At 45.8% G+C, this 20,463-nt stretch overlaps 2 protein-coding genes across 6 annotated transcripts in view; both read right to left on the reverse strand.

Annotated features, from left to right (window-relative positions):
* LOC137323137 (gamma-glutamylaminecyclotransferase-like) overlaps positions 1 to 11,193 on the reverse strand; it is a 21,333-nt gene extending 10,140 nt beyond the window's left edge. Inside the window, exons 1-2 of one of the 3 annotated variants that reach the window (XM_067986602.1) lie at positions 10,901 to 11,193; positions 9,416 to 9,539 (exon numbers count right to left, since the gene is read on the reverse strand). In XM_067986602.1, the coding sequence (XP_067842703.1) occupies positions 9,416 to 9,506 (91 nt within the window). In that variant the 5' untranslated portion in view covers positions 9,507 to 9,539; positions 10,901 to 11,193. Of the gene's footprint in view, positions 1 to 5,760; positions 5,858 to 9,402; positions 9,540 to 10,900 lie in introns of those variants that run through there. The other 2 variants (XM_067986606.1, XM_067986604.1) reach the window with 2 other exon arrangements.
* A 4,318-nt stretch (positions 11,194 to 15,511) lies between these two features.
* The window catches only part of tmtc4 (transmembrane O-mannosyltransferase targeting cadherins 4), a 28,733-nt gene continuing 23,781 nt past the window's right edge, over positions 15,512 to 20,463 (reverse strand). For all 3 annotated transcript variants that reach the window (XM_067986610.1, XM_067986609.1, XM_067986608.1), the window contains 2 exons: positions 19,424 to 19,493; positions 15,512 to 18,361 (listed from right to left, as the gene is read on the reverse strand). In XM_067986610.1, the coding sequence (XP_067842711.1) occupies positions 18,213 to 18,361; positions 19,424 to 19,493 (219 nt within the window). In that variant the 3' untranslated portion in view covers positions 15,512 to 18,212. The remainder of the gene's footprint in view (positions 18,362 to 19,423; positions 19,494 to 20,463) is intronic.

The raw sequence follows: 20,463 nt of genomic DNA on the forward strand, positions 1-20,463 counted from the left end.
TGATGATTGAACTAAACAACTACTACTGGCATTTATACAGCGCCTTTAATGTAGTAAAACGTCCCAAACCGCTTCACAGGAGCGATTCTCAACAAAATTTGACACCGAGCCACATAGAGAGATATTAGGACAGGTTGGTCAAAGAGGTAAGTTTTAAGGAGCATCTTAAAAGAGGAGAGAGAAAGGTAGAGAGAGGCTTAAAGCACAATTTCACAACAGTCCCCCTGGGCCAGCTAAAAAGGTCGAAGAATATTTTGCATACCTTCATAAACTCCTACAAGACTGCGATTATATAAAAAAATAGTAATCTTTGAATTCAGCCTTGGCTCGAGCAGACTTGTGTATTTAGATGGGTCTGTAACCCAGCCTTTTCTGCATCATATAGTTACATCGAGCTACATAGAATTTACAGCACTGAAACAGGCCATTCGGCCCAACTGGTCTATGTCGGTGTTTATGCTCCACACGAGCCTCCTCCCTCCCTACTTCATCTCACCCTATCAGCATAACCTTCTAGGAACATAGGAACATAGGAACAGGAGTAGGCCATTCAGCCCCTCGTGCCTGCTCCGCCATTTGATAAGATCATGGCTGATCTGTGATCTAACTCCATATACCTGCCTTTGGCCCATATCCCTTAATACCTTTGGTTGCCAAAAAGCTATCTATCTCAGATTTAAATTTAGCAATTGAGCTAGTATCAATTGCCGTTTGCGGAAGAGAGTTCCAAACTTCTACCACCCTTTGTGTGTAGAAATGTTTTCTAATCTCACTCTTGAAAGGTCTGGCTCTAATTTTTAGACTGTGCCCCCTACTCCGAGAATCCCCAACCAGCGGAAATAGTTTCTCTCTATCCACCCTATCTGTTCCCCTTAATATATTATAAACTTCGATCAGATCACCCCTTAACCTTCTAAACTCTAGAGAATACAACCCCAATTTGTGTAATCTCTCCTCGTAACTTAACCCTTTAAGTCCGGGTATCATTCTAGTAAACCTACGCTGCACTCCCTCCAAGGCCAATATGTCCTTCCCAAGGTGCGGTGTCCAGAATTGCTCTATTCCTTTCTCCCTCATGTGTTCATCTAGATTCTCCTTAAATGTATCTATTCTATTTGCCTCAGCTACTCCTTGTGGTAGGGAGTTCCACATTCTCACCACCCTCTGGGTAAAGAAGTTTCTCCTGAATTCCTTATTGGATTTATTAGTGACTATCTTATATTTATGGCCCCTAGCTTTGGACACCCCCACAAGTGAAAGCATTTTCTCTAAGTCTACCCTATCGAACGCCTTCATAATCTCAAAAATCTTTATCAGGTCACCTCTCAGCCTTCTCTTTAAAAGAGCCCCAGCCTGTCCAGTCTTCCCTGATTGGTGTAACCTCTCAGTTCTGGTATCATCCTCGTAAATCTTTTTTGCTCCTTCTCCAGTGCCAGTTACAAGGAGGGACTAAAGAAGGCGAGTTTGCTTAAACTAGAAAAGAGAAGACAGAGAGGATTTTACTGAGGTATTCAAGGCCCTGTGAAACAGTTAACATGGTCAATAATCAGGGGCATGGGATGAAGCTTGGAAGAGGAGAGGTGAATGGACAGGTCAGATATAACTATTTCACAGAGTGGTAGATATTTAGAATAGAACGGCCAAGGGAGGCTAATAATATCAGTAATTTTTAGAGAGCTATGCAGGCATTTGGTGAGAAATTCCACTGAGGGTACAGGCAGTGCACTGGGTATCCTGTTTCTGAAGGCCAGGGTCAGCTAGATGGAGCAAAATGCTTTTTTCCATTCCTATGTTCCTGTTTGCCAAGTTAAGGAAGGTTCCACGCAAGGATGAAGCCATGTTAATTTACCACTGCAAATTCTCATCCTTGTTTTCAAATCTCTCCATGGCCTCGCCCCTCCCTATCTCTGTAACCTCCTCCAGCCCTACAACCCTCCGAGGTTTCTGCGCTCCTCCAATTCTGGCTCTTGCGCGTCACCAATTTTCATTGCCCCACCATTGGCGGCCGTGCCTTCAACTGCCTGGGCCCTAAGCTCTGGAATTCCCTCCCCAAACCTCTCCGCCTCTCTCTCCTCCTTTATAGACGCTCCTTAAAACCTACCTCTTTGACCAAACTTTTGGTCACCCGTCCTAACAACTTCTTATGTGGCTCGGTGTCAAATTTGGTCTGATAACGCTGCCATGCTATTCTACTTTTTAAACCAACTTCCTTTGTGGGTGGGGGGAGCGTGGGGGTGGGGGGGAGTGTGGGGGTGGGGGGCGGGGTAGGTGGAGAAAGGAGAGCAACACAAATGGGTCAAAATCCTGGAACTCCCTCCCTAACAGCACTGTGGGAGAACCTTCACCACACAGACTGCAGCGGTTCAAGAAGGCGGCTCACCACCACCTTCTCAAGGGCAATTAGGGATGGGCGATAAATGCCGGCCTCGCCAGCGACGCCCACATCCCAAGAATGAATATCAAAAAAACACACACACGCTCAAATGTAATTTCGTAGCTTCTACCGCTGGCAGTCGTCCTGCCGATTGAGAGAGCTGATGGCGCAGTGAGCTATTTTCAGCCAGAAGCAAATAGAACAGCAGTACTATAAATAGTGACGTCTAAAAGCAAATAGAAAGCAGAGTTTATGCCAGCCGCAGTGGTAAGATTTCGGTCACTGCCCTCTCTACAGAAAGGGTAAACAAGGTTAGGTGAACTCTCGCTAAAGTCAAGGTGCGGCTTAACTACGCATTTCTGGAGTGAGGCATCACACCAGGACTTTGCCTTCCTGAGAGGACAATATAAACGAGGTGCGAGAGGCAAGGACTATACCACAGTATAAAAGGAATCCTACACAAGTGCTTAAGACCACTCGAGAAAAATCAATTAGGGAAAACTGTTGAAATCTTGTTTAATAAATTTATACGGTTCGTGAAGATTAACCAAATAGTCCTCGGCAAAGACAAATAAACCAGGCCGACATCTCCATTCAGTTAATCAGTGGCAGAGGTCACAGCAAACAACGGGGAATGCAACTCCATGACAGGAAACGTGGAGTGCTTCACAGCTCCCCTAGCATTTGAATTTTGACACAACCGATGAAGGTTCGAGAAAGCGGACAGCAACATCTTGAAGTAATCATGTTTCAACACTGAAGACAATAAAAGCCTTGAAATGAAACGTTCAACTGGTATCCTGAAGCTTATAAACCACAAACTCCCATTATGTATGCTGGCACTTCACAAACTTTCAAATCTTTCTAAATACTATACCTAAACCAAATACCATACGCAACAGTCTTCTGGTTAAAACAAGATTACATTTATTTTAAATTGGCAGAAAAAAAAATGGCACTTAACATGCAATATAATTATTTTAATAAAGTCTTACTCAGATGGATCAGTGAAAGAATTAAAAAAAAACAAGGAGCCCATCCCATCCACAGAAGTTTAAATAATGCTTACTCCACCCCACATTCATTTTACTAAAATGTAAATTTAATAATAATGACCAAATTTTTCCTAGTGGGATGTTGGATGATTTGCTAGCTATACAAATCTTACCTACTCTCAAGGTTCTTGCACTGTGTATGTTTTAAACCCTCAATATTTTTGTACTGTACATAAAATTACATAGAAATTACAGCACAGAAACAGGCCATTCGGCCCAACTGGTCTATGCTGGTGTTTGTGCTCCACATGAGCCTCCTCCCATCCCCCTCCATCTCACCCTACCAACATAACCTTTTATTCCTTTCTCCACTCATATGTTTATTGAGCTTTCCCTTAAATGCATCGATGTTCACACCTTAAATATACAAAACATGAGTTTAGTTTCAACTATTCCGGGCTTCACTCCCTTTGGATTCTGACTCAACATCACTCGGTACTTCAACTAACTCAGATCTTTATTTCTTTCAGGGGATTATTTATCAACAAATGATGGCGGTAAGATCACTGGAAACAGGTGATACACAGCCTCAACTTCAGCTATGTTTGTTCCCTACAGATCTCTCATTCGTGGTGAGGAGTTTGAGCTGAACATTTCACCAAATCATTGAACTTACAATTAAGGAACAGCTTACTCCCGTTGTATTTTTGAAATCTCAGTGAAAATAGATAATTGAAATGAGTTTTAAATGCAATTTACATAAAGAAAGCATACGGGATCCTGGGCTTTATAAATAGAGGCATATAGAGTAAGGAAGTTATGCTAAACCATATAAATCACTGGGTTGGTCCCAGCTGGAGTATTGTGTCCAGTTCTGGGCGCCACACTTTAGGAAGGATGTCAAGGCCTTGGAGAGGGTGCAGAGGAGATTTACTAGAATGGTACCAGGGATGAGGGACTTCAGTTACGTGGAAAGACTGGAGAAGCTGGGGTTGTTCTCCTTAGAGCAGAGAAGGTTGAGGGGAGAATTGATAGAGGTGTTCAAAATCATGAATTGATAGAGTAAATAAGGAGAAACTGTTTCCAGTGGCAGGAGGGTCGGTAACCAGAGGACACAGATTTAAGGTAATTGGCAAAAGAACCAGAGGGGAGATGAGGAGGCTTTTTTTTACGCAGCGAGTTGTGATGATCTGGAATGCGCTGCCTGAAAGGGCAGTGGAAGCAGATTCAATAATAACTTTCAAAGGGGAATTGAATAAATACTTGAAAAGGAAAAATTTCCAGGTCTATGGGGAAAAAGCAGGGGAGTGGGACTAATTGGACAGCTCTTTCAAAGAGCTGGCACAGGCATGATGGGCCGAATAGTCTTTCTCTGTGCTGTATGATCCTATGATATCTCAAGATGGGATCCTTTGGACAGAGCATGAAAGGTAGCTTGTAACTCTTCTACCTGTCTTCATTTTTTAAAGTTATTTTTCCCATCACCTCTCAGCCTGTATTACACATTATTCCCTCAACTAAGAGAGCAGACAGTTAACTCAATTTGTACTAACGCGGTTCTTAACCAGCCACTAAGATCTGTGCGAGAAATTGGCTCAGGTCTTCTGGGAGTCTGATTTATGCTCCTTCTCTAAAAGGATGGATTTGTTGTCCACCAGGCATTTTCCACATAGCGCCCAGCTGAGACTGGGAATTACGCGCAGGTATCGAAAGAGAAAGCCCGTGTATTATTTCAGTCCGTAGTCTCCTGATTCAATGTATCGAGGTACCACAGCACTGGACGTCAAGAATTTCCTTCTGAGCTAAGTTAACACCATTCTTTGGGGGGAGACTAAAACTAGGGGGCCATAAATATAAGACAGTCGCCAATAAATCCAATAGGGAAATCAGGAGAATCTTCTTTACTCAGGGAGCGGTGAGAATGCGGAACTCGCTACCACATGGAGTAGTTGAGGCGAACAGCGTAGATGCATTTTTAAGGGGAAACTAAATAAATACATGAGGGACGAAAGGAATAGAAGGGTATGCTGATAGGGTGAGATGGAGAGGGGTGGGAGGAGTGTGGAGCATAAACTCCAGTATAGACCATATGGGCCGAATGGCCCGTTTATTGTGCCGTAAAATCTCTCTGTAAAAAAAGATTAAAAAGTTGAAAAGGAGGGGAATTTGAGTAAATAGCACAGAATCAAAAGTACAGCAACATCTCCCCTTTCAGCTTGCATCTGAAGAAAGCAAACTTATCAGCCTCACTTGGCGTAAAAGTCACAATGCAATTCTTCAGAAAGTTTTCAGGAAACAGGTGAGAAAACAAGAACCGCACTAAACATTAAACCTGAACCCAGTTAGTTCGACTGAAGCTGCTCTAAAGGTCACCGATCTTTCAATGCTAACCTTCATGAAAAAGCCACTGGAGTAGAACAGACTCGTGGGATTGTATCCTGTCCCTTCCTTTGAAGCAGCTCCCTTTCGTCCCAGCCCAAGGCTGAGCTTCCTGCTTTGGCTGACCCCACTCGACAAAAAAAATACATCACCACACACCTTTCTTACATTAGCGGCAGGACTGGAGGGGGTGGGGAATGTTGGCACCTTTAAAAATTTCCTGCCAGCAGCTATCCTCTCAGAATCGTGCAGCACAGAAGGAGGCCGTTCGGCCCATCGTGCCTGTGCCGGCTCTTTGAAAGAGCTGTCCAATTAGATCCACTCCCCACAGCTCTTTTTCCCCCCATAGACCCTGCAAATTTCTCCTGTTCCGGTATTCATCCAATTCCCCTTTTGAAAGACACTATTGAATCTGTTTCCACCGCCTTCTTTTCAGGCAGCGCGTCCCAGATCGTAACAAGAAGAATCGATTAAACCAGAAGGGCACATGTTCTAAGTTTTGAAACAACGAGCACCCTCTTCCAATCCCACTTCCTTCTGAGTCCGTCACTGCCAAAAAAAAACTCTTCTCCAATTCACTTGCAACTATATATCCCGAATCCCAGGTTTCCTAACTCGAGGGGGGAAAATAACACTTTCGTGATATTTATGAGAGATCCATCCTTGGCCCAGATCTCAAATTCACCGCAGCAGACCTCTTTCCAAATCCTGGATCCCAATCCCTATGGGGATTAAATTCGATATCCCCCGAATCCTGGCGCGGGGGTCGCAGTGCGCGGTTAACCCGCGCCCGGGTCGTTGAGATGCAGGCAGCGCGTGAGAATCGTGCTGCCTGGTCATTTACCTGATATCTGTGAGCAGCCAGGCTTGGCTGCGCTGTTGAGTGGTTGCTCACCAGTAGATGGGGGGCCCGATATCACGTGAGTGGCTCGCACCTCTTAAAGGCAGCCTGCGCCTCTCGAAGGCAGCCTGCACCTCTCGAAGGCAGCCTGCACCTCTCGAAGGCAGCCTGCACCTCTTATTTGCAAAATATAAGACACGGGTCCACACAGAGTCTGAACGGAGATCAGGCATCACACACGTAATACACAGATGCAGGTCCCATTGAATAAAGGTTGCGCACCACTAAATCCCACATTCTCCAATCTGCACACCAGACCTCACCAATCTGCCGATCTGCGTTTGTACCAGGGTTCTCTGCGGATGCACTAGAGGCCTTAGTGCAAGAGGTGGACAGAAGGAGGGGCATCCGATATTCACAGGGGGCAAGAGACCCTCCAGACATATACCCCTGAGGCAGTGGGGGACAAAGTCAATGCCAGGTGCATAGCACCATGACCATGGATGCAGTGCAGGAAGAAGTTCAATGTTTTGACACGAGTGGTCAAGGTGAGTGAGGTCAACTGTCAAGTGGCGTCTCCTGCCAACTGCACCTCACACCACAACCCCCCATCACCCACATACCAATAAACTCGTTCAATCAGCACTCAACTCTTCCAATCAGATGCTTGCTCTCGCCCTCACACATTACCACTGTTGCAAGCCGCACACCCACAACTCACAGGCCACACACGCTGGCAGCTATTCAACCATGACAGCCACATCACCCAAGCAACCTGCAGGACACTCACCGACACACGTCCCGCTTTCTTGCAGGAGAAGGTGGCGCATAACAGGGGGCAGCGAGTGGCAGTGGCTCCATGGAACATGAACCTCCTGTCCTCTCTCAGGGTGACAGCATTCCTGTCCTACTCCTGCCACTCTGCCAGCGCCCTTGCTGTTGCCTGTCAGCTAGCCAGCCCACTCCCTGTAGAGTATTGAAACTTTGTTAAAGGAAGCTAGGAACAGGAGGAGGCCGTTTAGCCCCTCGGGCCTGTTCCGCCATTCAATGAGATCATGGTTGATCTGTGACCTAACTCCATATACTCGCCTTAACCCCATATCTTTGGTTAACAAAAATCTATCAATCTCAGATTTAAAATTAACAAGTGAGCTAGCATCAACTGCCATTTGCGGAAGAGAGTTCCAAACTTCTACTGCCCTTTGCGTGTAGAAGTGTTTCCTAACTTCACTCCTGCAAGTCCTGGCTCTAATTTTTAGGCTGTGTCCCCTAGTCCTAGTATTCAAGTATAGGAGACCTCCAGAAACAGGTACAAATGCATCAGCAGCCAGAAGCAATAATCCAGCAACTAACCTGTAAATCCTGCACGATCCCTTTAAATAGCACGGTGGGGGGGTCCTCCATGCTGTTCAGCTGTGCGAGGTTAGGACAGTGCATTGGCTGGAGCGTTGAGTTCCAAAATCATATCTGTCCCTTTAAATCGGTGTTGCGCACTGATCTAACGCATATTCTCCTTGCTTTACATGCTGCCGGCGTTCGTTATCTGCGCCTGCGCAAACGCCTTTACCAAGATGGCGTCTGGCGCACGTCACGTGTGCGCGCATTCCGGATGCCATTTTGGGTCCTTAGGAGGCCGCGTACCGCCTACAAAACGGGCGCCGCGTGGCCCAATTTATAGCCCAATGGTCCTAAATGTTTATTATCGGAACATAGGAACAGGAGGAGGCCATTCAGCCCCTCGAGCCTGTTCTGCCATTCAATGAGATCATGGCTGATCTGTATCCTAATTCCATCAACCCGCCTTGGCTACCAAAAATCTATCGATCTCAGATTTAAAATGATTAATTGAACTAGCATCGGCTTTCTGTGGGAGAGAGTCCCACACTTCTGCCACCCTTTGTGTGAAGAAGTGTTTCCCAACTTCTCTCCTGAATGGCCTGGCTCTGATTTTAAGGTTATGTCCCCTTGTCATAGACTGCCCCCACCAGCAGAAAAAAGTTTCTCTCGATCTACCCTATCAATTCCTTTCAAAAATCCTAAAAACCTCAATCAAATCATTCCTTAAATTTCTATATTCCAGGGAATACAAGCCTAGTTTCTGTAATGTAACCCTTGGAGCCATGTTAATGTTCTGGTGAATCTGCGCTGCACTCCTTCCAAGGCCAATATATCCTTTCTATGGTGCGCTGCCCAGAACTGTACACAGTATTCCAGGTGTGGTCTAACCAGGGCTTTGTATACTTGTAGCAAAACTTCCTCCTCTTTACATTCTAGCCCTCTGGTTGCAAAGGCTAGCATTCCATTAGCCTTCTTGATTTTTTTTTTGTGGGCGGGACAGAATTTATTCCTTCGTGGGATGTGGGCGTCGCTGGCGAGGCCGGCATTTATTGCCCATCCCTAACTGCCCTCGAGAAGGTGGTGGTGAGCCGCCTTCTTGAGCCGCTGCAGTCCGTGTGGTGAAGGTTCTCCCACAGTGCTGTTAGGCAGGGAGTTCCAGGATTTTGACCCAGCGACGATGAAGGAACGGTGATATATTTCCAAGTCGGGATGGGAACAGTGAATACAGTACAATAATCTATTTATTTCATGAGACAATAAGGATTTCCTCATGAGAGAAATAAATTTGTTACACAGTTCCCTTGGACATTTAGGGAATCGAGGGATTCGGGGAACGGGTGGGAAAGTGGAGTTGAGGTAGAAAATCAGCCATGATCTGATTGAATGGTGGAGCAGGCTCGAGGGACCGTATGGCCGACTCCTGCTCCTATTTCTTATGTTCCCCGTGTGTATCCCATTTACAAATTTTTACATACACTATAGCCTCACCAAGTGTCTTGAGTGTAGAGTCTATTTTCTTTTGCCAACTGTAGTTCTGGGTGCGTATAACAATCGCCAGTGCACTCCGTAAAGCCGACATCCAACTCTGATGGATTAGCGATCGGTGTAAACACTGCAAATTTAGTGAGAAATAATTTGCAGATTACCAGTAAAATAAAGCCAGTACTGTAGATATTGCAAGCAAATTTTGCAATTCTAAACCTGAATATTAAATTATTTAAAAGCCTTAAAACAATTATTACTTGTACACTTTGAATTACTGCTAGTTAAAATTAATCCAACTTGAGAAGTTTAGAAAATTAAATGTCACACTATGCATCTCTAGTCAGAGTAACAGCACATTCTTCTAACTACTGTACTTTGTACAGATTCTCAATCTAATTGATCAGTCAGATTTCAAAAGGCTTGATATTACCAAATGCAATTGATTCCCTTGAGGAATTTTCTTGCCCTTGTATAGGCAGCAAATCATACAGATGAGGAAGTATGAGGTTCCATCCCCGAGTTATCCCATCTCAGCCCCACTCCAGAGGCTTGACCAATACACCAGGCTGACACTCCCAGTGCAGTACTGAGGGAGCGCTGCACTGTCGGAGGGTCAGTACCGAGGGAGCGCTGCACTGTCGGAGGGTCAGTACCGAGGGAGCGCTGCACTGTCGGAGGGTCAGTACCGAGGGAGCGCCGCACTGTCGGAGGGTCAGTACTGAGGGAGCGCCGCACTGTCGGAGGGTCAGTACCGAGGGAGCGCCGCACTGTCGGAGGGTCGGTACCAAGGGAGTGCCGCACTGTCGGAGGGTCAGTACCGAGGGAGCGCCGCACTGTCGGAGGGTCGGTACTGAGGGAGCGCTGCACTGTCGGAGGGGCAGTACTGAGGGAACGCCGCACAGTCGGAGGCTCAGCACTGAGGGAGCGCTGCACTGTCGGAGGGGCTGCCTTTCGCACGTGACGTTAAACCGAGGCCCCGTCTGCCCGATCAGGTGGACGCAAAAGATCCCACTGCACTATTTGAAGAGCAGGGGAGTTCTCCCCGCTGTCCTGGCCAATATTTATCCCTCAACCAACACCACTAAAAAAATCACCTGGTCAGATGTCATAGTATCATAGTGGGTACAGCACAGAAGGAGGCCATTCGGCCCATGGTGTCTGTGCCGGCTCTTTGAAAAAGCTATGCAATTAGTCCCACTCCCCCTGCTCTTTCCCCTTAACCCAGTAAATATTTCCTGTTTCAAGTCTATATCCAATTCCCTTTTAAAAATTATTACTGAATCTGCTCCCAACACCCTTTCAGGCAGCGCATTCCAGATTTATTTATTTTTAGCACTTGCATTTTCCGCATCAATAAACCTATTTAAAGAGCATTAGTATCCGGTTGGAGTAATCGGCAACTTTGTTGAGCGTTAGGTCAGTAATGTCCTTTACTGTGGGACTGTGACACTGAGATTGATTGACAGCTCCCCCCGGACCCTCACTCACCTGCAGAGATCGCACGGTGCAAACCGGCCCCACTCCTCCCCACCACCGGGCAAAGGTCCCGAAATCCGGCCGGGAAACAACAACGCAAATGCGGAGCTGTTGCACGGCGGAAAGAGAGAGAGAGAGAGTGAAAAGAGAGAGGAAGAGAGAGAAAAGGGAGAGAGGGAATGAAAAGAGAGAGGGAGAGAGAGAAAAGGGAGAGAGAGAGTGAAAAGAGAGAGGAAGAGAGAGAAAAGGGAGAGAGGGAATGAAAAGAGAGAGGGAGAGAGAGAAAAGGGAGAGAGGGAGTGAAAAGAGAGAGGAAGAGAGAGAAAAGGGAGAGAGGGAATGAAGAGAGAGGGAGAGAGAGAAAAGGGAGAGAGGGAGTGAAAAGAGAGAGGGAGAGAGAGAAAAGGGAGAGAGGGAGTGAAAAGAGAGAAAAGGGAGAGAAGAAGTGAAAAAAGAGGAAGAGAGAGAAAAGGGAGAGAGGGAGTGAAGAGAGAGAGAAAAGGGAGAGAAGTGAAAAGAGAGAGGAAGAGAGAAAAGGGAGAGAGGGAGTGAAAAGAGAGAGGAAGAGAGAGAAAAGGGAGAGAAGAAGTGAAAAGAGAGAGGAAGAGAGAAAAGGGAGAGAGGGAGTGAAAAGAGAGAGGAAGAGAGAGAAAAGGGAGAGAGGGAGTGAAGAGAGGAAGAGAGAGAAAAGGGAGAGAGGGAGTGAAAAGAGAGAGGAAGAGAGAGAAAAGGGAGAGAAGAAGTGAAAAGAGAGAGGAAGAGAGAAAAGGGAGAGAAGAAGTGAAAAGAGAGAGGAAGAGAGAAAAGGGAGAGAGGGAGTGAAAAGAGAGAGGAAGAGAGAGAAAAGGGAGAGAGGGAGTGAAGAGAGGAAGAGAGAGAAAAGGGAGAGAGGGAGTGAAAAGAGAGAGGAAGAGAGAGAAAAGGGAGAGAGGGAGTGAAAAGAGAGAGAAAAGGGAGAGGGGGAGTGAAAAGAGAGAGGAAGAGAGAGAAGGGAGAGAGGGAGTGAAAAGAGAGAGAGAGGAAGAGAGAGAAAAGGGAGAGAGGGAGTGAGAGAGAGGAAGAGAGAGAAAAGGGAGAGAGGGAGTGAAAAGAGAGAGGAAGAGAGAAAAGGGAGAGAGGGAGTGAAAAGAGAGAGGAAGAGAGAGAAAAGGGAGAGAGGGAGTGAAAAGAGAGAGGAAGAGAGAGAAGTGAAAAAAGAGGAAGAGAGAGAAAAGGGAGAGAGGGAGTGAAAAGAGAGAGAAAAGGGAGAGAAGTGAAAAGAGAGAGGAAGAGAGAAAAGGGAGAGAGGGAGTGAAAAGAGAGAGGAAGAGAGAGAAAAGGGAGAGAAGTGAAAAGAGAGAGGAAGAGAGAAAAGGGAGAGAGGGAGTGAAAAGAGAGAGAAAAGGGAGAGAGGGAGTGAAGAGAGGAAGAGAGAGAAAAGGGAGAGAGGGAGTGAAAAGAGAGAGGAAGAGAGAGAAAAGGGAGAGAGGGAGTGAAAAGAGAGAGAAAAGGGAGAGAGGGAGTGAAAAGAGAGAGAGGAAGAGAGAGAAAAGGGAGAGAGGGAGTGAAAAGAGAGAGAAAAGGGAGAGAGGGAGTGAAAAGAGAGAGAAAAGGGAGAGAGGGAGTGAAAAGAGAGAGGAAGAGAGAGAAAAGGGAGAGAGGGAGTGAAAAGAGAGAGGAAGAGAGAGAAAAGGGAGAGAGGGAGTGAAAAGAGAGAGAAAAGGGAGAGGGGGAGTGAAAAGAGAGAGGAAGAGAGAGAAGGGAGAGAGGGAGTGAAAAGAGAGAGAGAGGAAGAGAGAGAAAAGGGAGAGAGGGAGTGAGAGAGAGGAAGAGAGAGAAAAGGGAGAGAGGGAGTGAAAAGAGAGAGGAAGAGAGAAAAGGGAGAGAGGGAGTGAAAAGAGAGAGGAAGAGAGAGAAAAGGGAGAGAGGGAGTGAAAAGAGAGAGGAAGAGAGAGAAGTGAAAAAAGAGGAAGAGAGAGAAAAGGGAGAGAGGGAGTGAAAAGAGAGAGAAAAGGGAGAGAAGTGAAAAGAGAGAGGAAGAGAGAAAAGGGAGAGAGGGAGTGAAAAGAGAGAGGAAGAGAGAGAAAAGGGAGAGAAGTGAAAAGAGAGAGGAAGAGAGAAAAGGGAGAGAGGGAGTGAAAAGAGAGAGAAAAGGGAGAGAGGGAGTGAAGAGAGGAAGAGAGAGAAAAGGGAGAGAGGGAGTGAAAAGAGAGAGGAAGAGAGAGAAAAGGGAGAGAGGGAGTGAAAAGAGAGAGAAAAGGGAGAGAGGGAGTGAAAAGAGAGAGGAAGAGAGAGAAAAGGGAGAGGGAGTGAAAAGAGAGAGGAAGAGAGAGAAGGGAGAGAGGGAGTGAAAAGAGAGAGAGAGGGGAAGAGAGAGAAAAGGGAGAGAGGGAGTGAAGAGAGAGAGAAAAGGGAGAGAGGGAGTGAAAAGAGAAGAGAGAAAAGGGAGAGGGGGAGTAAAAAGAGAGAGGAAGAGAGAGAAAAGAGAGAGAAAAGGGAGAGAGGGAGTGAAAAGAGAGAGGAAGAGAGAGAAGGGAGAGAGGGAGTGAAAAGAGAGAGGAAGAGAGAGAAAAGGGAGAGAGGGAGTGAAAAGAGAGAGGAAGAGAGAGAAGGGAGAGAGGGAGTGAAAAGAGAGAGAGAGAGGAAGAGAGAGAAAAGGGAGAGAGGGAGTGAAGAGAGAGAGAAAAGGGAGAGAGGGAGTGAAAAGAGAAGAGAGAGAAAAGGGAGAGAGGGAGTGAAAAGAGAGAGGAAGAGAGAGAAAAGGGAGAGAGAGAGGGGAAAGAAGGTGGAGAGAAAAGAGGGGGAGAGAGAAAAGGGAGAGGGGGGGGGGGAAGAGAAAAAAGAGGGGGAGAGAAGGTGGAGAGAGGGGGAGATTGAGAGAACACAGAGAGAGGGAGAGAGAAAAGGGAGAGAGGAGAGAGAAAAATGAGAGGGGGAGAGAGGTGGAGAGAGAAAAGAGGGGAGGGGGAGAAAAGAGGGGAGGGAGAGAAAAGGGAGAGGGGGGAGAGAGAGAGAGAGAGAAAAGGGAGAGGGGGAGATTGAGAGAGAACAGAGAGAGAGGGAGAGGGGGGAGAGAGAGAGGAGAGAGAAAAAAAGAGAGCGGGAGGGAGGTGGAGAGAGAGAAAAGAGAGAAGGGGAGAGAGAGAGAAAAGGGAGGGGAGAGAGAAAAGGTAGAGAGGAGAGAAGAGGGAAAGAGAGAGAAGGCGGAGAGAGGTGGAGAGAAAGAGGGAGATTGAGAGAAAGAGAGAAGGGGAGAGGAAAAGGTAAAGAGGAGAGAAAAGAGTGAGAAAAGAGGAGGAGAGAGAAAAAGAGGGGGAGAGAGAAAAAAAGGGAGCAGAAGAGAGAGAAAAGGTAGAGAGAGAGATGAGTGAGGTGGACAGAGAGAAAAAAGGGAGGGGAAGAGAGAGAGAAAAAAGAGGAGGAAGAGAGTGAGAAAAGGTGGTGAGAGAAAAGGGAGAGTGAAAAAAGGGAGGGGAAGGGTAGAGAGAATAAAGTAGGAGAAAAGGGAGAGAGTGAGAAAAGGGGGAGGGAGAGAAGGGAGAGGGTGGGAGGGAGACAGGGAAGGAAAGGAAAAAGAGGGAGTGAAGGAGGAGCGGGAGGGAACGGTGAGGGGAGCAGAGGGGGAAAAGCATTTGCACCTTAAAGAAATCTACCATGAAGGTAGAGGGAAAATATATACAACTGGGGAAGGAAGACAAAGTTACTCGATTCTTAAGTACGCGGGACGTGGCGGGAAACAGTATTACAAACATCTTATCTGATATCTTTCAGTATTAGTAAGGGTATAATATTTTTACCCCTTCATTCCTGATACAATGCTTCAGTAAGTTTGCTGTATATTACTGCGATGGGTGAATTTACCCAAGAGCACACGAGATGGGTGACATATTAGCTGGAGTGACCAAACACCGGATATCAACACTGAAAACAGCACCAAACCTCTATAAACTACTGGTTTGAAATGACTGCATCGGCAATGGTTTATTGTAATTCTTATATCTCCTCCCTTTAAGTAGGGGCTTTATGAGCATAGATGTTGGGCTTGGGCTGTAGCGGGACTGTAGTAAATATCAGAAATCAGGTCGTACACATCCCAGAGGTCTTTAAGGTTATGAAAGGATAGACGTAGAGATTTTTCCACTTGTGGGGGAGACCAAAACTAGGGGCCATAAATATAAGATAGTCACTAATAAATCCAATAGGGAATTCAGGAGAAACTTCTTTACCCAGAGAGTGGTGAGAATGTGGAACTCGCTCCCACATGGAGTGGTTGAGGCGAATAGAATAGCTGCATTTAAGAGGAACTGAGATAAATGGCATAAGCACAATAGGCCAAATGGCCTCCTTCTGTGCTGTCTCATTCTGTGATTCTATAAACACATGAGGGAGAAAGGAATAGAAGGAGATGCTGATAGGGTGAGATGAAGAGGGGGGGGTGGGGGGAAGGAGGCTCATGTGGAGCATAAACACCAGCATGGACCAGTTGGGCCGAATGGCCTGTTTCTGTGCTGTAAATTCTATGTAATTCTATCAATGGAGATCTACTTATTTGTGGGTTCCAGTCCCAGGTGAGGTAGACTTCAGTTCCAACTCTTGAAATCGGTCAAAGTACGTAGGTTGGATGTCACAAAATAGACCATGGGATGGATGTGAAAGCATATTTTAATGACAGTACAAATGTTTTACACATTAAAATATATATACAATTCAAAACATTCCATTAATGTACCCATAGTACAACTATGGCCAAAATAAACTCACTGTTTGCTTTAATGTTCTCATTATATTTTGGGCATTCTCAAGGTGATCCAAATGAAGGCACATTTATAAACTATATAAAATGCTTTAACATAAAACGAATAAAGCAAATGTTATCATTTAGGTGCAGAGGGGTCTTGCTGTGATTCCTCCACATCCATCTTCAAATGATCAGTACAACAAGCAGGTTTCAAGCAGGGAAGACTAAACATAAGCCACTTGTTCCCTTCTCTCTCCACTTTCTAAAGGTCACCCACTTTGGACCCAAGAAAGATAGATCAGGGTATTTTCTAAATGGCGTGAAGCTAGGAACTGTGGCGGGGCAGAGAGATTTAGGGGTCCAAGTACAGAAATCACTAAAAGCTAGTGGACAGGTACAAAAAATAATTAAAAAGGCCAATGGAATGTTGGCCTTTTCTCTCAAGGGGACTGGAAGTTATGTTACAGTTATACAAAGCTTTGGTTAGACCGCATCTGGAGATACTGCGTTCAGTTCTGGGCACCGCACCTCAGGAAGGATATATTGGCCTTGGAGGGGGTGCAGTGCAGATTCACCAATATGATACCAGGGCTAAAAAAGGGTTAAATTATGAGGTCAGGTTGCATAGACTGGGCTTGTATTCCCTCGAGTATAGAAGATTAAGGGGTGATCTAATCGAGGTGTTTAAGATGATTAAAGGATTTGATAGGGTCGATAGAGAGAAACTATTTCCTCTGGTGGGGGGAGTCCAGAACAAGGGGGCAGAACCTTAAAATGAGAGCCAGGCCGTTCAGGGGTGATGTCAGGAAGCACTTCTTCACAGAGGGGAGTGGAAATCTGGAACTCTCTCCCCCATAAAGAGAAGGGGTCAATTGAAAATATAAAAACTGAGATTGATAGATTTTTGTTGGGTAAGAGTATTAAAAGTTACGGAACCAAGGCAGGTAGATAGAATTAAGATACAGATCAGCCATGATCACACTGAATGGTGGAATAGGCTCGAGGGGCTGAATGGCCTCCTCCTGTTCCTATATGTGCTATTCAGCAACTGAAAATTCAACTTCTACCTCCTGGGTTCCAACTCATGGCGTTGTGCTACTGGATCCCTGGGGTTTAGTACCAGATTCTAGCAACGCCATCCACAAAAAGCAGGAGATGCTGGCTCAATTAATAATTTCAAATCTGAGATCAACAGATTTATACTAGCCGAGGGTACTAAGGGACATGGAGCCATGGCGGGTAGATGGAGTTAGGATACAGATCAGCCATGATCTCATTGAATGGAGAAACTGGGAGAAGGGAATAGAGTCCTTACAGGAAGCGGAGCGGGAGGACATGTAATCAAAACAGGGAGGTATTGCTGCAGTTATATAAGGTATTGGTGAGACCGCACCTGGAATACTGCATACAGTTTTGGTGTCCATACTTAAGAAAAGACATACTTGCTCTCGAGGCAGTACAAAGGAGGTTCACTCGGTTAATCCCGGGGATGAGGGGGCGGACATATGAGGAGAGGTTGAGTAGATTGGGACTCGACTCATTGGAGTTCAGAAGAATGAGAGGTGATCTTATTGAAACATATAAGGTTGTGAAGGGGCTTGATCGGGTGGATGCGGTAAGGATGTTCCCAAGGTTGGGTGAAACTAGAACTAGGGGGCATAATCTTAGAATAAGGGGCTGCTCTTTCAAAACTGAGATGAGGAGAAACTTCTTCACTCAGAGGGTGGTAGGTCTGTGGAATTTGCTGCCCCAGGAAGCTGTGGAAGCTACATCATTAAATAAATTAAAAACAGAAATAGACAGTTTCCTAGAAGTAAAGGGAATTAGGGGTTACGGGGAGCGGGCAGGAAATTGGACATGATTTTAGATTTGAGGTTAGGACCAGATCAGCCACGATCTTATTGAATGGCGGAGCAGGCTCGAGGGGCCAATTGGCCTACTCCTGCTCCTATTTCTTATATTCTTATGTAGCGTTGGGAGTTGGTGGGCTTATAACAGATATTGGTTGACAGCCTATCCCCAGAAATGGAGGTAGAGAAGTCGAGGAAAGAAAGGGAAGGGAAGAGTCGGAGATGGACCAGATGAAGGCGAGGGGAAGGGTGGAAATTGGAAGCAAAGTTGATGAAATTTTCCAGTTCGGGGCGAGAGCAGGAAACGGCACCGATACAGTCAAAAAATGTACCGGAAAAAGAGGTGAGGGAGGGGTCCTGAGTAGGACCGGAACAAAGAATATCCAAAGTCTCCCACGAAAAGGCAGGCATGGCTAGGCCCCATACGGGTTCCCATAGCAGCACCTTTTATTTGGAGGAAGTGAGTGGAGTCAAAGGAGAAGTTGTTCAACGTAAGAACAAGTTCAGCCTGGCGGAGGATGGGGACCGGTTGGACCTCCGTTCAAGGAAGAAGTGACCGTCCTGGTGGGGGATGGAGATGCAGATGTGGAGCTAGCACTAGCACAAGCACAAGCATGATGGACAACTGGCTTGTGCTGAAGTTTCTGTGGGAGTCCAATTCTCTAGTGTTGCAGTTAGCCATTTTTATCAGGTAGGAATGTTTTGAACTGATAGCTGTGAGTGCTTGTCGATTTAATTATCCTTTAACTCGCTCCCATCATAGCCTGCCCTTCTTTATTTGTTCAAGTTTTTTCTTCAATAAATTGTAGTTCTCCACAATCCCCGGAGAGGCTGGATCAAGCTTCACAGCAGCCTCGTATCGTTCCTTTGCCAGATCGAGTTTTCCCCAGCGGTGGTAAAGTACAGCTGCAATGAAAGTACACATTTTCTATTACCCTAATATGGTTAAAATGTATTTGGTTTGCAGACTGTTGTGGAGTTCTCGGATATAGGACTGGAAAATGGGGGGGGGAATGAGTACACAGGCTGGAATTGTTCTCCTTACAGCAGAGAAGGTTAAAGGGAGATTTAATAGAGGTGTTCAAAATTATGAGGGGTTTTGATAGAGTAAATAGAGACCAGAGGACACAGATTTAAGATAATTGGCAAAAGAACCAGAGGGGAGATGAGGAGAATTTTTTTTTTCTTTTACACAGGAGCATTATAAAACAAAACGTGACACTGAGCCACATAAGGAGATATTAGGACAGTTAACCAAAAGCTTGGTCAAAGAGATAGGTTTTAAGAAGCGTCTTAAAAAGGAGGAAAGAGAGGTAGAGGGGTTTAGGGAGGGAATTCCAGAGCTTAGGGCCCAGGCAGCTGAAGGCACGGCCGCCAACGGTAGGGGGAAGGAAATCGGGGATGCGCGAGAGGCCAGAATTGGAGGAGCGCAGAGATCTCGGAGGGTTGTAGGGCTGGAGGAGGTTACAGAGATAGGGAGGGGGTGAGGCCATGGAGGGATTTGAAAACGAGGATGAGAGTTTTAAAATCGAGGCGTTGCTGGACCGGGAGCCAATGTAGGTCAGCGAGCACAGGGGTGATGGGCAAACGGGACATGGTGCGAGTTAGGATAGCAATCTCACTACAGTTCTTGTAAGCACAAACTCAAAGCACTGCTATAATTTTGCACTGAGTGTCTTTTGGATGCATAGTAAAAATTATCATAAAATGTACTTACTTTTCAGGATCACTGAATTTGTATTTTTTTTTAAAGTTAATTGTTCTATAATAGTAATTGAACAATCAGTATTTTGGCTACCATTAACCAATTGCAAGGAAAGCAAGAGATTTAAATACAGGTACTAACAGAAAAAAAATAGTATTCTCCACCCAGTAACAAAATCTGGGAAAATATATTCCTCTGCTATTAAAAGCAGCAAATAATCTGAAGTACTTTCAAGGCTTTAGAAGTTTAAATATAACACCTACCTAAATTTCCATGATAGCTTGCGATGGTAGGATTAATCTGAAGTGCTTTTAGAAACAGACTTTCAGATTCCTGTATAAACAAAAGCAGTTAACTGTTCAGACTTGTTTTTAGGTAAAAGCTTAAACATTATTAACTTAAAGGAACACGACAGGGTACGGTCCTAGATTAACTTTACTCTTGATGATTAATTTGAAGTGACTGCATGACTCTGTGTCAGTTCCGTTCTTTCCATTGGTTAGATGTCGGTCGTCTGCGTTTCTCTACTTTCTAATTGTTATTTCTGCCGTGGCTCTGCGGGTAGCACTCTCACCTCTGAGTCAGGTTTAAGTCCCACTCCAGATACTTGAGCACAAAATCCAGGCTGACACTCCCAGTGCAGTACTGAGGGAGTGCTTCCTTCCTAAAGTGTGGTGCCTAGAATTGGACACAATACTCTAGCTGAGGCCGAACCAGAGTAAGATAAATATCAATTCTTTCCTTTCTTCCTTCTAAAAACATTCCATAGCTGCTTTTTCACCAAATGTAGAGGGGTGCTAGTGCAGCTGGATCGCATGCAGGCAGCAACCACCCCAATGTATGGTGTCAGCCGTGGCTCAGTGGGTAGCATTCTCACCTCTGAGTCAGAAGGTTGTGGGTTCAAGTCCCACTCTAGAGATTTGAGGCCAACTGCACTGTCGGAGGGGCAGCGCCGAGGGAGCGCTGCACCGTCGGAGGGGCAGCGCCGAGGGAGCGCTGCACTGTCGGAGGTGCTGTCTTTCAGATAAAACGTTAAACAGTGGATGTAAAAGATCCCATGGTACTAATTCGAAGAAGAGCAGGGGTGTCCTGACCAATATTTATCCCTCAACAGACATCGCTAAAACAGATGATCTGGGTCATTATCGGTGGGATCTTGCTGTGCACAAATTGGCTGCTGCGTTTCCTACATTACAACAGTGACTACACTTCAAAAGTACTTCATTGGCTGTAAAGCACTTTGGGACGTTAAATGCAAGTCTTTCTTTCTTAGATATTATCGACGCTGAGAATGAAAACACCC

The sequence above is a fragment of the Heptranchias perlo genome, chromosome 6 (assembly GCF_035084215.1).
Source record: "Heptranchias perlo isolate sHepPer1 chromosome 6, sHepPer1.hap1, whole genome shotgun sequence".
Lineage (NCBI taxonomy): Eukaryota > Metazoa > Chordata > Chondrichthyes > Hexanchiformes > Hexanchidae > Heptranchias > Heptranchias perlo.